The sequence below is a fragment of the Scomber scombrus genome, chromosome 22 (assembly GCF_963691925.1).
Source record: "Scomber scombrus chromosome 22, fScoSco1.1, whole genome shotgun sequence".
Lineage (NCBI taxonomy): Eukaryota > Metazoa > Chordata > Actinopteri > Scombriformes > Scombridae > Scomber > Scomber scombrus.
This window is the reverse complement of record NC_084991.1, coordinates 14,922,307-14,942,967: the sequence shown is the minus strand read 5'-3', so window position 1 is coordinate 14,942,967 and position 20,661 is coordinate 14,922,307. Positions and strand designations below refer to the sequence as shown.

General features: G+C 39.4%; 1 protein-coding gene across 1 annotated transcript in view; it reads left to right on the top strand.

The window, feature by feature from the left end:
• The window catches only part of lin7a (lin-7 homolog A (C. elegans)), a 33,910-nt gene extending 14,993 nt beyond the window's left edge, over positions 1 to 18,917 (top strand). Inside the window, exons 3-6 of the mRNA XM_062444089.1 lie at positions 8,186 to 8,257; positions 12,738 to 12,947; positions 13,909 to 14,124; positions 16,815 to 18,917. Coding sequence (XP_062300073.1) covers positions 8,198 to 8,257; positions 12,738 to 12,947; positions 13,909 to 14,124 — 486 coding nt within the window. The 5' untranslated portion in view covers positions 8,186 to 8,197 and the 3' untranslated portion in view covers positions 16,815 to 18,917. The remainder of the gene's footprint in view (positions 1 to 8,185; positions 8,258 to 12,737; positions 12,948 to 13,908; positions 14,125 to 16,814) is intronic.
• The last annotated feature ends 1,744 nt before the right edge of the window (positions 18,918 to 20,661 follow it).

The following is a 20,661-nucleotide window of genomic DNA, read 5'->3' as shown; positions in this document are numbered from 1 at the left end:
ATTCACACGGAGCATTTAAATGATCACGGGCCCGGAAAACATTATGAGCATTTCATTATCTTGAAGGTTTGCTAAGCTTGTTACACTTAATTTTAATTAAGCAAATCACTGTTAGAGATTGGTTTCAATCACATTTTATGGTAACGGAATAAAAATCAAATCATAAACAGTAGTATTTATTTCTCTTCGCTTTCATTCACATGCACGCAAACAGCCACCCGATGATCCATCATCTTAACATCATTCATGAGGACGACAGAGTGCAAAGCAAAGAGAATTTACTCTATATGACTCTATATATGACTCTCTCACTGCACTGGCTGATAACCACAGATCTAGGATATTTAAGTATCTTGTTGGTTGTGATATAATGTAGAACTATAGTGGCATGTATTTGTGAAGCAAACATGAGTTTTAGGATCTGGGAAACAGATGACAGATGTGTCCTCTGTGTGGCAAGAGAATTGTAAACAAAATGAACATGTAATTAGTCCTGGAATGAAAGCAGACAATTATCGAACGTGGGAGGGAAGATAATTGTGCCTGCATTACATTAACAATGTTTTTCAGGTTAGTGTGACATCCTTTATTATACTGCAAGCGTCATACATCTAGGTTCATGTTTGTGCATACAACTTGACATGACTTTGACACCTGAGATCAAGGTTTGTGTCCTGCAGCCCACCTTTTGTTAGGTCTAGGCCAGCAAAGGACTTGGTAAGGGAGAGATGATGGTTTGGGGTAAAACTGAGAAAGTGTGCACGTCCTCTCTCATGCTAAAGTCTGCTCGAAGTATTGTCTTTTACAGTGTTTATCTCAGTATTTGTCAAACCTCATTCAAGTGTTTTTAGTTGGCAAAATATAGAAATGTTAATCATGCTTTGGTTGCCAGGAGGGGATGTTGTAGGAAAACAAATTGGATAAACTGATGGTGAACATTTTGCAGATTTGTTGAGTATAAACGTTTTTATTTTATTTGCTAATGCTAAATTAGTTTGTGTGGACATAATGTTTGGAGACAACAGAGCTCCAAAGATCCAAATCTGAAGGTGCAGCGGTTCCAAAAACTATATTCAAGGACAGTTTGGAAAATCATGACAGCCTGTATCAAATACAAACTGTATAACCAAAGAAGAAACTGTGACCATAACACTATTAGACACCCACTGTGACCTTTCTAGCAGTTTCAATTTACACACCTTCAAGATAGTAATTAGTCAAGCAGTGATGGAAAATGACAAAGCACATTTACTCAAGCACATTTACTTAAGCACTGTACAATTACTCCAGTATTATCAAGTGCTGTATAGTACAATTTTGACACTCTTGTACTAAACTATTCTACTACATATGAGATCAAATATTGTACTGTGTACCATAGTCACTCAGCAGATCATGATTTTACTTACAAATTGTGTGAACATTTTATAAAATATGACACATTGTTATAAATGAAATACAGCTCAATAAATACATAATTTACTGATGTAGTTAACATCTAATTGCAGTTTAATCTTTTTAGCACATCACAACTTTTTTTCATAAATATGGAAATTCATTAATGTTTCAGCCAGTGTCTGGTTATAATAAAATAAAGGTTCGCCAACACTGGCAATGACACCAATTAGGGGAAAGGGCTTTAGACAGTACATTACATAAAAACCCCTCACATCATGCAAATTGACAGAGACGAAGAATGGGCTAGTCTTCTCCTCTCAATGGGTCCAGCTCCGCTCTGCTCTGCTTGGGGAAGCCTGGCACATCCTGGCACGGACTGCATGTCTGGAAACTGGCTGACTGATCCCAGTGCCAGTCACTGGAGTGCAATGACAATGATTCTCAAAAACCTCTGAAAAAGCCTCAGCAGCAGCAGATGCCCCTTTTCAAGCAGCAAAGATTCAGAAAACTTCACCAACAAAGATCAAGCATCAGAGATACCCCGAGCTTAGTGAGCAGCAGCGAGGCTGATGATGGTTTATTGTCAATAACAGGTCTGTGAGAGCCGATGACATAAGAGCTCCTCACTGTGGTGCTGAGCCAGCTGGAAGGCAGGTTGTAAGTGTTGGCTATTGCGTACTGTAGGTTATTACTATTATTACACAAAGCATTAAAGGAGTTGAAATAGTAGAGTATTACAGTTTTCAACAGCTGTGTCCCCCGATGGTCGGTTTATATCCTAAACAGTTTGGAGAAACAGGCTCACGGTGGAAGGGAATCGCAGTGTGAAAGCAGCAATTAGGCTGGTTTTAACAGCCTGATATACACATCTTTTTGGATGTTTGTATGTGCCAAGAGAAAGCATTTAAAACAGCAGGGCTCATTTTTCTACCAAATGATCCGTCCTCTCACATACGGCATCCTGCTGTTATACTATAGCCTATGAAAAGGCACAAAACAAGTGCTTTCAATATCACTTAAAGGTTTTTGTAACTTTCATCCCATTTACTACAACTAACGTACTGTAGCTACACTTTAAAGTGCTGCCAACCAAATTTTAGAGCACATTCCAACATATTTTGGACTCTTGATGCCAAATATAGTTTGGCCCTACCTTAATGAAAACCACAGATTCATTTCAGTGTGAAATGAGACTTGTAGAGATTTGAAGTTTTTATAAGATAAAGTAAATAATGATGAAAAATGAAACACAAGTGTAATTTATCCCTGTCAATAACATGACTAGTGGTTGGTTTGTGGTTTCAGTGTTGTTTGGAGCTCCAAGTTGTGAAAATTGTACATCTTCCGTCAAAAAGCAGTATATTCCTTTTAAAAAATAGATAGGAAAAGATGCCAAATTCACATAATCTTCTTCATTACTTCCATGCGTGTACTTTTTGTCCTTTTGGTTCGACTTTTTTTTTTCATCACTCCTGAATACAATGCTTTTTGGCAGCTGCCTCCCAAATTAAAGTACATCCCACCAGCACATGAATGCACCATGCTGGACTGAATACATTTCCACTTTTTAACTCTTATTTCCACAAAATGAGAGCACAATTTTGTCAAAGAATGCTGTTAGTGATGGATTACCCATCTCAAGCAATTCTGAAGCTCTTAAAGTAGGTTTTCATCAAAAGTGAAATTAGTTGAAGTGCATTAGTCAGTCCAAAAGACTGTATCGACTGTGCAGCAGTAGTAAAAGTATATGTGGTTTGTAACTTTATTGAAACAAGCAAAACCATAGTACCTCTATTGTTAAATTCTAGCTATATTGTAATTCACACATTCTGATACATTTCAACAGCATTCTCTCCTGTATGTCATCCGTCAGTGTTAAATACCATCAAGTTAAAAGATCCGTTAAAAGAAGTGAATGATAGCTCGCTTGGGCTGGCTCTCTTAAGTTCGAGGGAAAGATCCATAAAACACAGGTTGAATTATAAGCCCGAACTCCTCAGTCATTCATTTTGATCACAGTCACCTCTGTGACATTTCATTATTGCAGATGGCCTTTCTTTCAAGTCCAGGCCTTGTTTTATCTGTGGTATGATTCCTTCCTTTGCACACTTATTTGATGTAGCTCATTTCAGTCTGGTGGGTCAATATAAGTCCTGACAGGGTGGACATACTAATCATGTCCGTAAGAGAAAACTCTCTTGTAAGTCCCCCTCCAAATCCGAGCTTCGACTCATCGTCAATAGATTTTACCGAACATGAATCAGCCTTGTTAAAGAAGACGGGCTGGCTGTCAATGTGAAGAATAGACGGCAGGGAAAAGAGCCTGTTCAGCAGTGTTGGGATAAATGACGAAGAGACAAGAGTTTGGTGAGCTGGTTGTCTTTCTCCGCCACGTTCATCAATGACAGAGAGCGGGAGAATCTCGGGTCTATGTCTTAGTCTCACTGAATCAGCCTGAATGAGTTGTCAGGGTCAATCAGCCTTGCAAATGGGAAAGGAAGGACACAAGACGAGATGACTGGAAAAGCTAACCAGCTGGAAATGATGGAGAGTGGGAATTTGTTGTATATTCGGTTGGAGAGTCGCACTTGACAAACACAAGAAAGAGCAAAAACCAGGCTGGAGCGATTGCATCTTTCAGCAGCTTTAACAGTGCAGTTGATTTTCCACTTCAGCAGAGATTCTCAATCAACATAATTGACTGTGTTCTTTTTATTTTTTTTATTTAATAAAAAGCAAAAGCAGCAAGGGTGGAGGATTTGTGTTGACTCCATTGCGATGCTTCCAGCCTCCCACATCACAATCCGATCAGATGATAAAAGGTTCTTTAAGTCAGTCTGTGTGCATGTTGGATACTCTCCCTCTGCGTCATGAGTGTAGACCATGTAAGGAAGTGCATTGTAATGTCCTGTGCCGGTTTCACCCTTTTCCAAGAACGTCAGCCAGGCTAAGACCTCGCTTTTACCCATCCCCCTCCCTTTCTCTGTCTCTCTGACTCAGAGGAAGCAGGAGGCCATGGATACAAGCAGCGTTGTCACGTCAGTTGCCCTGCAGGCGTCTCTCTTTATTCTTAGGCTTTGTGGTGTCCTCCTTGTAGGTGCCAGTGATGCTTTCCTATCAGGGATAGTGTGTGCTTTGTGTATGTGTCGTCCCCTGTGGTGAACCAGACAGAAAAAGACAAATGTAGTAGAGGGTGGACTGATGGAAATGATGTTGTAGGGATGGCTAAAGAAGATGCAGCAGGGGAATTGCTAAAGCTGCAGGAAAGATGGTCAGGGCTTAATTTGTGCCAGATCCTGCCAGAACAGGTTCCAGGACTTCCCAGATTAGGACTGGCACATATTTGATTTTGTTACCTCCTCTGTCACTATCCAAATCTGTAAATACACTCTTGACCATAAAGTTGAAATAAAATATGTTTTACTTCTTCTCATGAAATGATTGTGATAATGTGATTTATTCATGATAGATAAAGTGTATATATTCTCAAAATTGTATTGCTCAATCTCATTTCACCTGGTCGAAGGTGATTAGTGATGTGTATAAATAGAAAATATAAAGAGGAATGTGTCTGAAAACAAAATTATTCCAGCTTTATGGGCAACAGTGTATTTAATGCTATCTGTTGTCCAAAGTGCTCCAGGCTCTGTGACTTTTCCTCTCCCCCTTACCCGCTTGGACAGCACCCTCTCTGTGTTTAGGGACCTCCTGATTTACAGATTAAGCACTGTAGACAGCCTTTTTAGAGCAAAGTGCAGCCACAACAAGATAATAACATCCAAAAGCAAACTGATATTTCCATGTAATGGCTTGATTATTCAGAGAACTGTATTTATGCTAAATATGTTAAAAAAAAAGAATTAAATGTGCACCCTCTTTAAATCACTGTGATGATTATTTCAGTGATAAAATATGTTAAACCAGGAAATTCTGGGAATAAAATAATGTTGAAGCTGCTCTTCTAAATAATTTTACATTCACAATGGATTAAATTACTACATGCAATGTGAAAGCAGTTGCTCATAGTGATGAACCAACAGAGAATTATAACCCAACTCTGCAGGCTAAAACCTCTCTTCAGCTCTACTTAGCATCTTAACATTTATCAGCTCATTTTTTTGGTTTTTCAGTTCCTAACGTTACTATTTTGGTCTATTCTATTCTCACTGCACTCATCAACCTGTTTTCAGTGAAAAAGCTCTGATAAACCATCCGCTGTTCAATACCCACCCAGCATCAAACAGTAGACAGGCAAAGTTAGCAACCAGATGGCACGTGATCCCACTGTTAAAGGTTTTTTTTTCCCTTATCTGAATTGGAGGTCTTGGAATAGAGGATGTTGTATTCCTGTAGAGATTGCAAGCACACTGAGGCATATTTGTAATTTTTGATGTTGAACTGTAGTAAAATTGACTTGACTTCATTATTAGTAGCAGATAAATACTAGAGACACATGCCTTGTTTACATCCAGCTTGCATTCTACTTGTTTCCTGCTGGTTTATTGCTGCATTTCTAGGCACACTACTGTCACCTGTAGATCAGTGGAATAACATGAATAGTGTGGTATTAATATAAACTGTGTCACCTGCATGCACATGCACTATACGTAGTTGTCAGAAATTCCACAGGGTAACTGTAGACCTGCAAATTAAGTTCTCCATCACTGATGCACCTTGTGAGATAACTGAGAACTCACTTTTCAGCTCATTGCTGTGTCACTGCTCCTTCTCACGTACAACACGCCAATATTGCATGAGCATTGCAGCCCTATCTGTAGAAGTGCTGTCATATTTGAAAAGAGACATTACTTAACGTTTACATAACAGCGACCACTGTTTGAAGGCCCAAAAGCCATTACTTTAACAAACAGATGAAGCCAATATAGTTGCTGATTCTTGGTCTTAAAAAGGGCTAAGAGGAAGAGACAGTTGCAGACAGAATAAATGGGTGTAATTAGCAGGTGTAGCCGTGTTCCTGAGGTTTAAGAAAATGGATAAGTAAGGGAAAAAGGAAACCGCTCTGCAGACAGACAGTCGAGGAAAACCTTTCATGGCATTTATAAAGCTGTGCTCAGCCTCAAACGGTGCAAAGGTGGAAGAAGTCCTCGGGAAAAGGTATCATTTGGGAGCTGAGAGTGCGTGTACTGCAGGCTCCTTCTCTCCAAACGCATCAGCGCTATAAATCCCAGGAAGAAAATGTGTTGCAGTCTGAGCTGCACTCTCGAGAGCTGCTCATTTGGTCTTTGAGATTCATGAGCAAACAAGACAACAGAAGCTCAAGGATATTTCTTGCCTCTCTGAGATCTCTACATACAAATATCTCAGGGTTTGTATCCTATAAGTATACAGCCTTTTGAAGGTTCAGAGAAGCAATGCCTTTGTAATGTTATACTGAGGCACGTCAAAGCTACGAGGCGCGCTCGCTTCCAGGCAAGCTGCCATACTTTGATGAGAGACATCATCTAGTGAGTGGAAACAGATGATTAAAATTCATTACTGAGTCACAGTATGTAATATGTCATAGATGATAGTTTTGCATTTATTTTGAAGTTTTTTGTTGGGTTTTTTCTGAGAACATTTTTTTCATTAGCTCGATTGAAATTATTTAGCTCATTTGCTGCAACTGCTATAAAGGTAAGATAACACTAGAATATGTTCTCGTACAAAACCTATCTGCTGAAATTGTGTGATCTTTCCGGTAATTTATGCATTTCATCAAGTCTGTTGAACCAGCTCAGCAGAAACATTTCCTCTGAGAATTTTCACAATCAGCCTATTCATCTCAGTCATTTTAAACCTCCGTGTCCACCCACCTATTATACGTGTTCATTATTTGGTTGCAGGATTGAGAAATCCTGTAGAAATCGAATTAAATGGCAAAGTGTGCTTTTTTTGAGTATATTAACCATACAGTACATCGTCATTTAGATACATTTTTAGTGGCTGGTTTCTTTCTTTTCTCTTTTATCGTTTGGACAAGTTCAGTTGTAAGGTGTCTTTAAAAAACACGTATTAAAAGGAAAGGTCAGCTGTCTGCATTGATTCTTTCTGCCTCAGTGAATAGGCAGAAAACATTGTGTTTCACCCAACTGGACATACAGCAACCCCATGTGTTGGCATCTATTCAGGCCCAGCAGTATAACATATTGCCTCCTGCTCTGCAGACTTTTCTTTTTATGAAGTCAGGACCAGATTCTGCTTCCTTTTTAAAAGTTAACTTTTTTCTTATTTGCTAAGAAATGTATATATAGCAATGTACTGCACAAATAAACAACACTATTCTCCTGAATAACATGTAGTCTTAAGGCTTTTACAATCTAAAATATCAGTAATAAAGTAGTATTTTCTTATCTTCTGTCCACATTTCTTCACATCACATTTCGAAGGGATTGTGTGTTATAAGGTGTTCATGAACTTGATGAAATCTTAATTTGTGTAGCCTTTTCTGTACATCTGTGGGCAAAATAATAAGATTTGCATATTATTCATGTGTAGAGTAAGTGTTGGCAGACTGTTTTCTGAGTAAGTAAAGAAGTACTGTTGTGATAGCATTCCTGTTAGCTTACAGTAACTGTGAGCCTGAGTGTCATGCATCAGTTTTCCATCAGTCATCCTGCAGCGCTGCCAGCACTGTTACTGCAGTATGTGAATGCACAGCCAGCTGTGAAGGAACACCTTTATATGACTATGGAAATCAAGTGTTTGAGCTCTGACACTGGGTGGTGATTTTAATATTTCAACCAAATGAAACATAATTACAACACCTGTCTCTCTCCATTTCTTTCAGGTGTACCAATACATGCATGAAACCATTACAGTGAATGGCTGTCCAGAGTACCAGGCGAGGGCCACAGCTAAGGTAAGAAAAAAAGGCTCAGTGGAGTCAGATGATAATTATCTGTCTATTACTTAGGAGAACTCCTTTGACAGTACGCATAGTCGTATGATGCATCCTTAATAGATAAAAAATATTGATTAGTGCAGCTTTAAAGTCAAAAAGGCTAATGCAATTAATGAGGTAAGACTGCTGCATCAGTAGATGTATGGCATCAAAAGGCACTTTTAGGCGTACATTGTTTGTACTCGGTTCAGTTAGTCTGCTTTTAGGGGAAAAACATAACTTACAAAGTCAAACAAGCTGGTTATCAATACTGACATCAAAAGCAGACTTATACATTTTTTTCTTTACCAGAAGAAAGACTGACAGTGTACTGGTAGAGCAGCACTGAATAAAAGTTAAAGATAAAAGTTTACTGTCTTAAAAGGCTCCGCTAGAATCTCCAGCTCTTCATCTTTGCTTCCAACAGTTTTCTGCTGACTAAAAGTCTTTGATTTGAGCTGTAAATCTTTCTTTAATTCCACATAATGTTCACCCTGAATCATCAGATTAACAGCCACTAGATTTTAATCTAATCTTTATTCTTCTGACACAAGTTCATTTTCTTCTTAACACTGTTGTCCCTTTATATCCTGTAACGCACACTGGATGAAAAATCCTCTGAGTCAATATGAGCAGGTCTTGTTTTTACCATCATCATGACTGACAGGCTCACTGTATCACACTGATTATTTTTTTCTTTTGTTGATCAAGTTTTACTGTTTTGATAGACAGTTCCATTTTGAGACTTTTATTTTTTAAATCTATGCCTCACATACTCCAGTATTCAATATTTTCAGGCAGATGTCTTGTTGCATGCTATCTATAAAACATCACATCTGGGTCTCAGCTGGACAAAATCAGCACAGACATTTCAGGTGCTGTGTGAATTTACTACAAGTGTAATAAGCAAAAATGTTGGTATACAAAAGAGATGAGCTTGAGTCAGTCACTTGAGCACTACCTGTTATCAGTAAATTTCATGCATGAGACACCGGCTTTTATGAAAGAAAACAAAGAGATAAGGATTGTGTGATTTGATATGCAGAGGAGGATGGGGAGAGTGAGGAAGAGGAGATATAGGAATAGGGAGAGATGAGAGCGCCTCTCTGTCCTTCAGTGGTTGAACGTCCAGCTGAGCCCACCGCACTACACTACATCAGAGGGAGTGGACGGGGAATATCAATAGAAATGGATGTGTGTGTGTGCGTGCGTGCGTGTGTGTGTGTGTGTGTGTGTGTGTGTGTGTGTGTGTGTGTGTGTGCAGAGAGATTGGCCAAGGCTTGAAGTGATGAGCACTCATGACAAGCTCTTCTCTCTTTTATTGTCTTTCCACTAATCCTATGCTCTGAGCACAAAAAAACTTGCAGCAAAATTGCAGTTGAACTCCTGGTTAAAATAATAGTTCTGCTTTTTAGGATATACATTCATTTGATTACTTGCTGAGATGAGAAGATTGATGCCACTCATATGTCTGTGCTTTAAGTATGGGGAGCCAGGAGCCACCTAGCTTACCTTACCATTAAAAACTAGAAACAGCTAGTCTGACTGTGTCAAACATAAAGTTAAAAAATACTACTCTACCACAGGTATCTGTAGCAAATAAAGATGTTTTATAAGATTGTAGAATAGGACATCTATGCAGCATGACAATATTTAATCTAAAATGGAATTTTTACACATATTAACAAATATTATGCCTCCTGTAATTGTAAAATTACAGTAAGCCATTTTGGATTTCAATACATTTGTGTTTAATTGTCCACAAAATAGTTACTATGTACGACTACTTGTAAAACCACAAACTTGTCATCTTTATATCCCTGTTTGTGTATGGCTTTAAAGATCCCCTCAGCATATACAGTATAAAATCCTCTGTGTGGAGTGATAAATTGTGTCTGACATATTCAATTTCCTCATCATATTACCTTACAGAATGCTGTTTTAGGAGTCATAGACTGATGGAAATAGACTGATTCTGTCGTGTCGGTATGAGGACATGTTGGAATATACTATATACTACACCACATCACACCAAACTAGTTGTGATGTCACAAATCATGCTCCACCCCTGTAACTCAGATTTAAGGTGAGCACAGAGAAACTCCCCCCCCCCCCCCCCAGCAGATTAATGTAAAAACAGCCTTCTAGTGTTAAACTGTGCTTATACATCATTCTTTGCATTGAAAGTCAAACAGGCATCTACAAGAAAAATAAATATTTGAGTGGAAGAAGACTTTAAATAAAATTCATGTAAATTACCTGGCTTGAGAGGTGTTGGCAGAGGTGTTTGTGAACTCCAGAGAGAGTCAGGGTAGCTGTTTCCACCTGCTTTAAACGAGGCTAATGAACTCCTGGCTCTTTAGTTAACACACATATATTAGAGTGGTATCGATCCTCTCGTCCAACTCTCAGCAGGAAGGTGAATAAGTGCATTTCCTAGAATGTAGAACTATGCAATGAACCAGTGCAATGTCTCCCATCATTTGTGAAATGGACACTGTTGTCTGATCTGAAACATGCTTTCCTCATTAAAGGCTCCAAAGAAGCTGTGACAGATTAGCCTAGAAAAAAAAGAGGAGCGTCTGTCTCTTTTTCTTTTCTAAGCCTAAAGCATGACGGCATGATTTAAGCTGCCTTAAAACTCTTTCCTACTTTTCAGTCCTCGCTCCAAACTTTGAGAAGTCACTGCTCCTAAATCAGTTTTAAAATTGCATATCCACTGGGCAATTAAGCACACAGTTAATAGCCTGAGCTTGCTTAGCTGTAAGGACATTCTCAACTGGGGGGACGAGAAGTTTGTTACTCTCTCTTAAGATACTCATCCCAGCGAGGCCACAGTGTCAGCTTCATCGAAAAAAAGGAAAAGACATACAGAGCAATGGCCTTGAAAATTAGGCCTATAAGATGCAGAAGCAATGATGATGAAATGTATAGAAATATGTTTCTGTTCAACTGCCTCTCAAGCGCCTTAGTTAGTGAGACAGCAAATCTCCCGACAGTTGAGATTTATGTTTCACCTGAACAACTTGATTCTCTTTCATTGCTTCATTAATTAAATCAATTCAGACTCTAATTCTTGTCCTGAGGCCCTTATTACAGCTCGTAATGGAGACCGAGACTATCAGGGGCTGTGTGTGTGCTCCAGGGAAAAAGATTAGAGCTGATTATCAAGTGACTTTGGTTGTGTTAAGTCATACTTATAATGCGCTGTATGTTTACCAAGAAAGTATCATCTAGCAAGCCTTTCATTTAAAATGCCTCCTGTGTTTAAGCGTCGCCGGCCATCTGCCAGATTGTTTTTTCGTTCGCACAAACCCAGATAAAGTTGTGAAGGTCGATGTGCTGTGAGGCCTAGGAGGCGACGGTATGCATGCTGAGGAGCTGCCTTTTAGCTTCACAGTGGGACAGTGAGGGAGGAACAGAGGAAGAAAAAGAGAAGGACAGAGAGAGAAAGAATAAGAAGGAGAGGGGAAGTTGACAGCATACAATAACCAGATTAAAATGGGCAGCGGGAGAGGAGAGAGAAATGAGCAAAAACCCATTTGAGCAGAAATTAATGTGGATATGAAGATGTATATGAATATGTAAGAGGGAGCCGTTATGAGGAGGCTGCCTGGAGGGATCGTCAAAGACCTCAAAGTGCCAAGCTACTCGTCTGCTGCTGGGGAATTTGGATTCACATCTGCAAAAGCTTCTGACAGAACCCTCCCTCCTCTACTTTTTTTTTTATTTCCTTTTTTCCCCGATCTCCATCACATATCATAAATGATGCCGAGTTGACAGTGAAGCACCTGTGGCAGTGCATCTGTGGATCTGTGAGACGGGGTGTCTCCTTCTCTGTTCGTCTGCCATTAGCCTCCCCAGACTTAGCTAACAGGCTGCTGGGTGCTTTGTTCTGAAGGCACAAGGAGCAAGGGGCTTGGTTTGCAGTTCAAAGAAACTCCACAGCCAGCGAGCAACTTCAACCAGCTGGTAAAGATACAGAGAGGTGAAAGTTGTCTGGCTGCTCCTCCAGTGTGAACTTCAATGTGTTAATCCATGCGCTTAGAAAGCCAGAGAGTTTCTCATGTGGAACCCTGACTCAATCTTAACTGTGTGGCATTTTGCCTTTATTTGAGTCAGTGGTGAAAGACAGGAAACATAGAGAAAAAGATGGGGGCATGACATGCAACAATTGTCCCAAGGCTGCAACTGTGGACGTTGTATTTAAGTAGTATGCGCCTTAACCATTAAGCCACTGGGGTGCCCCAGGGTCTGTCACTTTTAATGAGAATGGCATATGCTGTGCAGTATTCAGTCTGAGAGGAAGCACAGCCTCAGAGGCTCAATTCAGGGAGCAGAATGACAACTGCACTTTTCCGCGTTCTTTTTTATGCTGTAAAATAATCAGCTGTCACATAGTGTAAATTGCATGGAGTATTTACACACTCTCTGCACCATCTTGCTTCTCTTCCTTCAGGCCACAGTCGCAGCCTTTGCAGCCAGCGAGGGCCACTCTCACCCGCGGGTGGTGGAGCTACCCAAGACAGAGGAAGGACTCGGCTTCAACGTGATGGGTGGCAAAGAGCAGAATTCTCCCATCTACATCTCCCGCATTATTCCCGGGGGTGTGGCCGAGAGGCACGGCGGCCTGAAACGAGGGGACCAGCTCCTGTCTGTCAACGGCGTGGTAGGTCTAACAAATCAGACTTCTATTTTGATATAAAACATGGCGGAAAAAGGCTCGATATATACATATTTGAGGGAGGTTATAAAAGTGTGGATAAGACTTTCAACCCTTATTTATTATTTAAGTCTAATTTTCACTACTTCAAAAAATATTTATATCTTCAACTAAAGTACTTTTTGAAACTTTTCATAAAACTGAGCCGTGTTTGACTTCCACTTTGATGTGTGAGTCAATCAGGAGAGCTACAGAACTTCAGGAGAGCTTACAGAACTGTCTTGCTTAAGGAGCAGAAACAACTTCTTCACCCACTGGAGAGACTTTGAAGCATACTGTAGGCAAGGGGAATGAAATAGTTGCTCAAAGTGTAGGGCGCCAGACAGGATAATTACATTTTTTTTTTTAAATCCAATCCTTTGAAAAATGAATTTATGAACACATAGGTATGTTGCATGTACATATAGCTAACCCAGTTAGCCTATAACCCTAGCTACAAAAGTATAACACATGAGAAGAAACACCATTTATTCACCATTAAATATTTGAAACAACTCATAGTCAAAAACATCAAAGCAAGGGTATGACTCTAACTCAAAGTCTTTCTGTCACACTCCCAAATCAAATCTTTTCCAGTTAACTTTGCCCACTGAAATAGGTTAGTCCAAACAATGTACATACCTCATCTCCATATAAGAAAGGCTCACTAAGTTACTTACATTTTTTCTAAAATATGACAGTATTGGGATTTTTTAATTATTATTCTCCTGCCTGGCGCCCAACGCTTTGACTAACTATTGTATTCCCCTATGCAACAATGTGACTAACAGTGGCTGTAAGCCTCATTCTTGTGTAATCTCACAGGGCGTTAAAAATGGTTTTACCGTTAAAAAAAAAAAGTACACCATATATTAAAATCAACCTCCTTTAAAATTCCCCTTCCTCTCTGACTCCAAACTCCCTGCAGAGTGTGGAAGGTGAGCACCACGAGAAAGCAGTGGAGCTGCTTAAGGCGGCCAAGGATAGTGTGAAGTTGGTGGTTCGCTACACCCCCAAAGTGCTGGAGGAGATGGAGGCTCGCTTTGAGAAGCTTCGTACGGCCCGGCGGCGCCAGCAGCAGCAGCTCCTCATGCAGCAGCAGCAACAGCAGAACCTGGCCTCTCAGCAGAACCACATGTCGTAGGTGAGGCGCTTCATTGCTTTAAGGGTGAGGGGGCGTGGATGCCAGGAGCACAAGGAAAAACATTCCAAGATGTAGGAGGATGATGCCTACATTGCTTTCAAAAGAGTAGCTGAACTTTGTGGGGAAGATGAGAAGATTAATGTCGCTCCATACCTACAGCAAGGAGATGGAAGCTTAGTTTAGCATAAAGACTGGGAACAGGACACGTATCTTGTTTAATCTGCACAAAAACCAAAGCATAACAAAACATGCAATTTTACAGGAGGTTCTTGGCCAGGAGCAGTGACGTCCAGCCGAGAATTTATGAAGATTACACAAAAACATGTTAATCAGTGAGCTAAAGTGCTGGTAGGCGGATTTTGTTACCTTTGGACAGAGCCAGGCTAGCTGTTTCCCCTGTTTCCAGTCTTTGTGCTAAGTTAAGCTAACCATCTACTGGCACTGATCTTCTCATCAAACTCCCAAGCAAGCAAGACTAGAAATATATTTCCCAAAGAGACCATTCCCTTAACCAGTATTACTCACAACACCCTGCTGTTGTCTAAAAGCACTGACACACTAACAGACTCTCAGCTGGTGTTTTAAAAACCACTGCAAAGCACAGCTCTTGTAGCTTATTGCTTTATTTTGGCTCAGAGTCCCAGTCTGGGTCGGCTGAGCTTGAAATGGACTGAGGTCAAGTCGAGATGAGCACAGATTATCTTTGAGCCACCAACATGGATTTTTTTTTCACGTAACAGAATTTTGGACTTGAATGCAATAAATCAAAAACAGCTTGGGTACTTAATGCAGATACAGTATCCACATACAGTATTACCTTTCATCATTTCCCTTAAGACCGTGTGCACTGCCTCCGGCTTGGACCTTCCAGCTGTTTCTGTTTCAAGGTGACACTTGCAGAGTGATCTTTTAAATATATTCAGAAATCTGCAGCATTGTTTAGTTGTTTTATCTACTGAATATATTTTACTGGTTTTTGTTTTATTGATTATGAAGAACTGTCTGTGTATATTAATCATGACGAGCATTACTGTAAATACTGTTTTGCGTGAGTTTTCAGACAGAAATGTAAATCATTTCGCAAGCATACAGTCAAGGAATACAGATGGAGAGAGGGTGAAGTGAAGGCAGGTTCAAGCCTTCTTTTAAGATTCATTCGCCATGCTCTGCCTTCCCTGGCAAGCGTTTTTACTGGCCGTGTGCAGGTAGCAGGGTTTAAGATCCCAGCACGAAGCCTGAAACCTCAGTGGTATATTTTGAAAACCAAGCGTCTGGTATCCTCTGTGCAAACATTACAGCTTCTGCTGTGTTCTGCCAGTGATTCTGTTGTAAAGGTTGTAAATTATTCAAGCTTTAACCGATTACATCTGTGGCTCGTGCTCTGCAGGTTCGTGGATAAGTAATTACAGCCTGCAATGCTGTTACTTGGGAGGTGCAACTTGATGGAGGGTCTACATATCTCTGCTTTAAAAAAGATTTTTACACATAGTCCAAATTTAGAACAAAGCTTTGCACTGCCAGTCGAACTAAAGCAAACTCATACTTTAGCTGACTGAAAATACAAAAACTTAAAAGTAAGAAGAAACTTTTCAGACACTAATCAGACCATAACACTAGAGCATATTATGCTACACCAAGTTCTACCCAGACTTCTCAAATTATTTATGCGTTTGCCTGACTTATTTTGAGGCAGGCATTGGTCCAAGATCTCTGTGGCACTGTCTGTTTTATGCTAAATCCCCCAAGCATATCTCTTGTCTTGCACTTGGCACGGCACAGCTTGGAAAGGTATTTGGGGGCTTGTAGCAGTGGGTTGTGGTAGAGCTACAGACAGGGAACTGAGCAGGGATCATGTTATATCAATGCTGGCATGCTGACTGCAGAGATTTGTTTTGGCGGCCAAAAGGCTGCCAACCAAGGGACACGCACAAACAGACAAGAGTGCAACACGAGCCAGTGGTTTGCCTGGTATTCATATTTCTCTCAGATTGTGTCTTTCTTCTTCTTTTTTCTGTTACACACAAATCACAACATTTCATAGCTAGCTAGAGTAATCTTGACAATGGCTTTGATTTCTGGATCAATTCACTTAGTAGATGATTATCTAAACAGCAGCCACATTCATTAAATATATGTGAGGAATGTGAAGCATGTGCCTAAAACATACCATGGCTTGATGCTGAAGCCAATGTGGAAGTATAATGCCACTGACAACCACTAAATGCTGGCTCCAAAACAATCCCTGGCTCCAATTTACTCCCATTCAAAAGGCATCCACTTCTGTGAAGCATGCTTCCATAATTAAAAAAAAGGCAACACTCCTGCACTCCTTATTTAGAAGGTCTTTGCTTCAAATAAGCAGCAAATCTGGGCTCCAAACAGGGCTCCAATGCAACCCAATGGCTGACATCACATTGTGCTACCTCCATCTTTATATAGTCTACAGTTTCATGCCAAAAGCAGGAATGGTGAAATGTGAATAGTCAGAGATTGAAGGATTTGAAGATTGTTAGCAATTAAAAGCTATCTAAAGCTACATTATCATTTTGAGCTATGATCACTTTGCAAAACTCATCAGTTTAAAGTATAAAAACATTATTGCTGAACCATCTCTGAGACCTAACCATCAGCATTTCAGCATTTCAGCATTGCTCTCAGCTTGTTTTTTCTTCTTTTTTTGTGATTGGCAGGTTGTTCCAAAAGAAGAAGAAGGAGTGAAGGAGAGCGGAAAGGTGGATCTCAAAGACCATCTGTTTGTGTTAAAGGATCCCAGAGGAATCTCTCTGTTGTGGAGGAAACCAACTAGTAGAAGACTTTAACTTAACTCTCTCCCTGTCAGTGTACCACCGATTAACTGAGCAAAAACGAAGAGAGCGTCTGTCCTAAAACTGGTGCTTTGAAAAACAAGGATGAGGGAGGCTAGCACTGAAAGTCATTCATTTTATCTTTATATTCCCCTTTTATACGTTGTTCTCCCTTGGATAGTTCAAGATTGTGACTCTTACTGAAGCTCCCTTTCTTGTTTGTCGTTTTGTTACAGTCGTCCATTTTTGATTGCTTACCGACACCCATTACGCTGTGGCACCTTTGCCATTTCGCCATAGATATCATTTGTACAGTGGTGTTTTTATTGATTCTTCAACTGGTGCTTGTGTCTTTGTATGAATGACCATTGTTTTGTTAAAAGTTGTTTTTTTTTGGTGTGTGTGTGTGTGTGTCCTGTTTTGGAGAAACGTGAACTCTTTTTTACCTTCTATATTGTAGCAAGAAAAGATTTTATATCTTGTAGGTTTAGCAATAACACACATTCTTCAGTTTTACATTTCACCACAAAATTGATGATCTGATACATACACAGTTTATGGGATCGGTGCAAATGTAAATTGTTGTAAAGCAAAGTGGGTCTTATGCACTGAAAGGCAGCTTCTGAGTCTAAATCTATCCTCTGTGCCATTTAAAGAGATTATTGATTTACAGGTGGCATGTACAATTACTGTGCAATAATTGCGGATACTGACAGACTTTGTAAGCTACTCCCAACTGAGATTTATCCAGAAAATATATGTTACCAAGGGATTTCAACAAGGCTCACGTTCACCCTCGGAAATGTTAACTGTGTCCTATTCCCGACAAACAGAATGTCACCAATTTTCATTTGAACAGAGTTGGAATTAAATCAAAATATGGTAGAATTATGTTTATTTTTCAAACGTGTCTATTTAATAGTTTATGACGAGATCAGATTTAACATAGTTTTATTGTTCCTTTTAAATATTATGTATTCTTTCTAAGACGTGCAGATTATTATTTAAAATCTATTCATTGTATAAACAGCTGAATACTAGCACATAGTCCATGTGGATCTGTTCCTTGTGTTTCTGTTTTGACAATCATTGTGAACGGCGATGAGACTGTGTGGGATGTTTTACCTTTTTCTTTCCTTTCTCCGCCTGTAGGAAAAAAACAAACAAACATGTTTTTAAGCTTCTCTCTAATATCCCAGTACCAAGTGTGAGTTTATTTTACTGTCATCTCCATCTTTGGTGCTTAGCGCTTTTCGTGCACTGTACTTCCCAGAGATTACTTCTCAGTTGATCTTTGTGTTACTGATACTCTCTTGTGTTGATTCTGTTTCGTTTTCTTTAAGTGGTAATCTTTTCTTTGTTCGTTCAATTTATCCCAAACAGACTCCAAACATCACTTCTTGTATGCCAGATTATGTTATTTTTCCCCAAGAGAGACCAAACTAAGTGGTATTTTCATGAAAATGTTGCAGAATAATGTATATGAATAATGTGTTCTGAACAGTTACATCTAATTGCTAAGTCCAGCAGAGCAAAATTCTCCTATCATAATACGTGCCATGCTGCCAAACATTGTCATTTCCTAAAAAAACTGTTAGCGCTGAGATTGACTAAATGCTAAAGCTTTGGTATTACGTGACCACTGCGCTCAGGTTTTATAGGAATCCCATCACTGGATATTTAAAATGTGTTTGTCCCTCATTCACACTCTAAGCAGAAATCTCAATACAACAGATCCCTTTTTGTATCTTTCAATCACAGGTACTCTTTCTTAATTGATTGACTTGCATTTTTGAAGCTGATGGTCCTGTGCTTAACGTAAAAAAGAAAAAAAAATACAACAAATTGTTGATATGCAATTGTTATACATACTATATTTGTATAAATAAATCTATGTGCTTGTGTACAGTGATCACTTACTTTGTCAACTCTTCCTTCATATCTCCTGCTGCATCTTTATGGTGTCATTAAAGGGCATGGCTGGCTGGATTTCAACTAATCTTATGTGAATAGCCAAAACCAACTATGAATTCATCCTATTTATAGGTATTGTGTGAGTATCCAAAGCCTCATATATATTATTCCTCTGTGTAGACTTCCATTGTTTTCCAGTTTAATTGTTAAAAACATGCCAATGAGCCACACCATTGAAACTGGGTGACATATTCCTTTGCTATAAAGATTACAGTCATAGTAGTTTGTAAGAAAAATATAGAAAGTTGTCCACTTCATTTGACCAGGAGCAATTAGACACCCAGGAATGTATTTCTTATATACTGAATTTGCAAAGAAGTACATTAGAAAAATAAAGATTTTTTAAAAATACAGATGGTTTGATCAGGGTCATGGACAGGATTTTAGGATTTTAGATTTCCCCCTAGTTAAGTAAAGCCTGGAGCAGATGTTGCCAGTGTGCACTGCAGGGGGGGACTCTAAGTCTGTCCAACTGCCTTGGTTTCCTGGACCCTGGTACCTGCTTGTAGGTATAGTTTACTTGTTTCTATTTGTTGGCCTAGATTTAGTAAAATTTAACTATATCTGCTCCAAAAAAAAAAAAGGAATCTGCCTATAAAAATATCCATCATGTATGTGTTTTTCATTGTTGATTGTAAACTGTAATCAGGTTGATAAAACCTATTCATTTCTGGATTTCAGTCACCTACAGGATAATTACTATATTTGCATATAGCGTAAATAAAGACCTTGATATAGAATTTACTCATTTTACAATAAACCTGTGGTGTGTTCTGTAATTATAACAATCACATAATAGATTGTCACTAATTACCTTTTAGTGATCTAATTGCAGCTACAGAAGGTGCAGTAGTTACACCTTGCGGACTGAAATCAACCTCTGAAGGTTTATCCACGTTTTTAGTCTTAGCAGCAGAAAGTCAATGGCCTTTGTTAGCTCAATACAAAGAGCAGACACTGAAACTAACAAAGAGACTCTTGTAAATGGAAGGTGTTAAACTCAAACGGTGACAGCAGAAGCACAAAGCAGTGTTGTTTCTTCACTGGAAATGTGTTTTGTGCAATAAAATCTCTGTTAGAGCTATACTCTCCGCCAAATAGCCACTTCTGCGGCAAATGATCACAGCCTGAAGTGACAGAACTCAAGACTGAAGGTGACGTTTAATGCAGGTGAGAAATTGCTCACCCATGTCCACGGCTGTTAATCAGGTAAACATCTCAGCAAGGAGAGCTGAATACAACACCCCCACCATCGTCACCATCTTTTATGATAACAAAAGGCTCGGGTCTGATTCCTCAGAGTTGAGGCAAAGATGAAGTAGCTGCATAAATATTACGGTCTGACTCCCACAGTAACACTTTTTATTATATCAGGGGTGTGAAAACAGTTTTCATTGCAATTTTGATTTCTTTCACAATCTTCTATTTACACCTCTGTGCCTTGACAAAGCACTGAGCAAACTGTGTGTTAACACTTCTTACTTGTCACGCCCTCTAAGAATAATATCACATGAGCTGCACCTTATGACAGTGTGGTCATATGTTCAGTATGCTGCTATCTCATCCAAAAGCAAAGACCCTGTTAACTGCTCAGGTTTCATCCCCATTGACCAGATCAGAGGAAGTGATAGACGGAGGAAGGATGCTTTTTCTTTTTTCTTTATTATATTTTAATAGATATAAAAACATACTGGATTCATTACATTCATCTGGCAGACATACATGCACACAAATACATAATTAATTCATAAGCATGAAA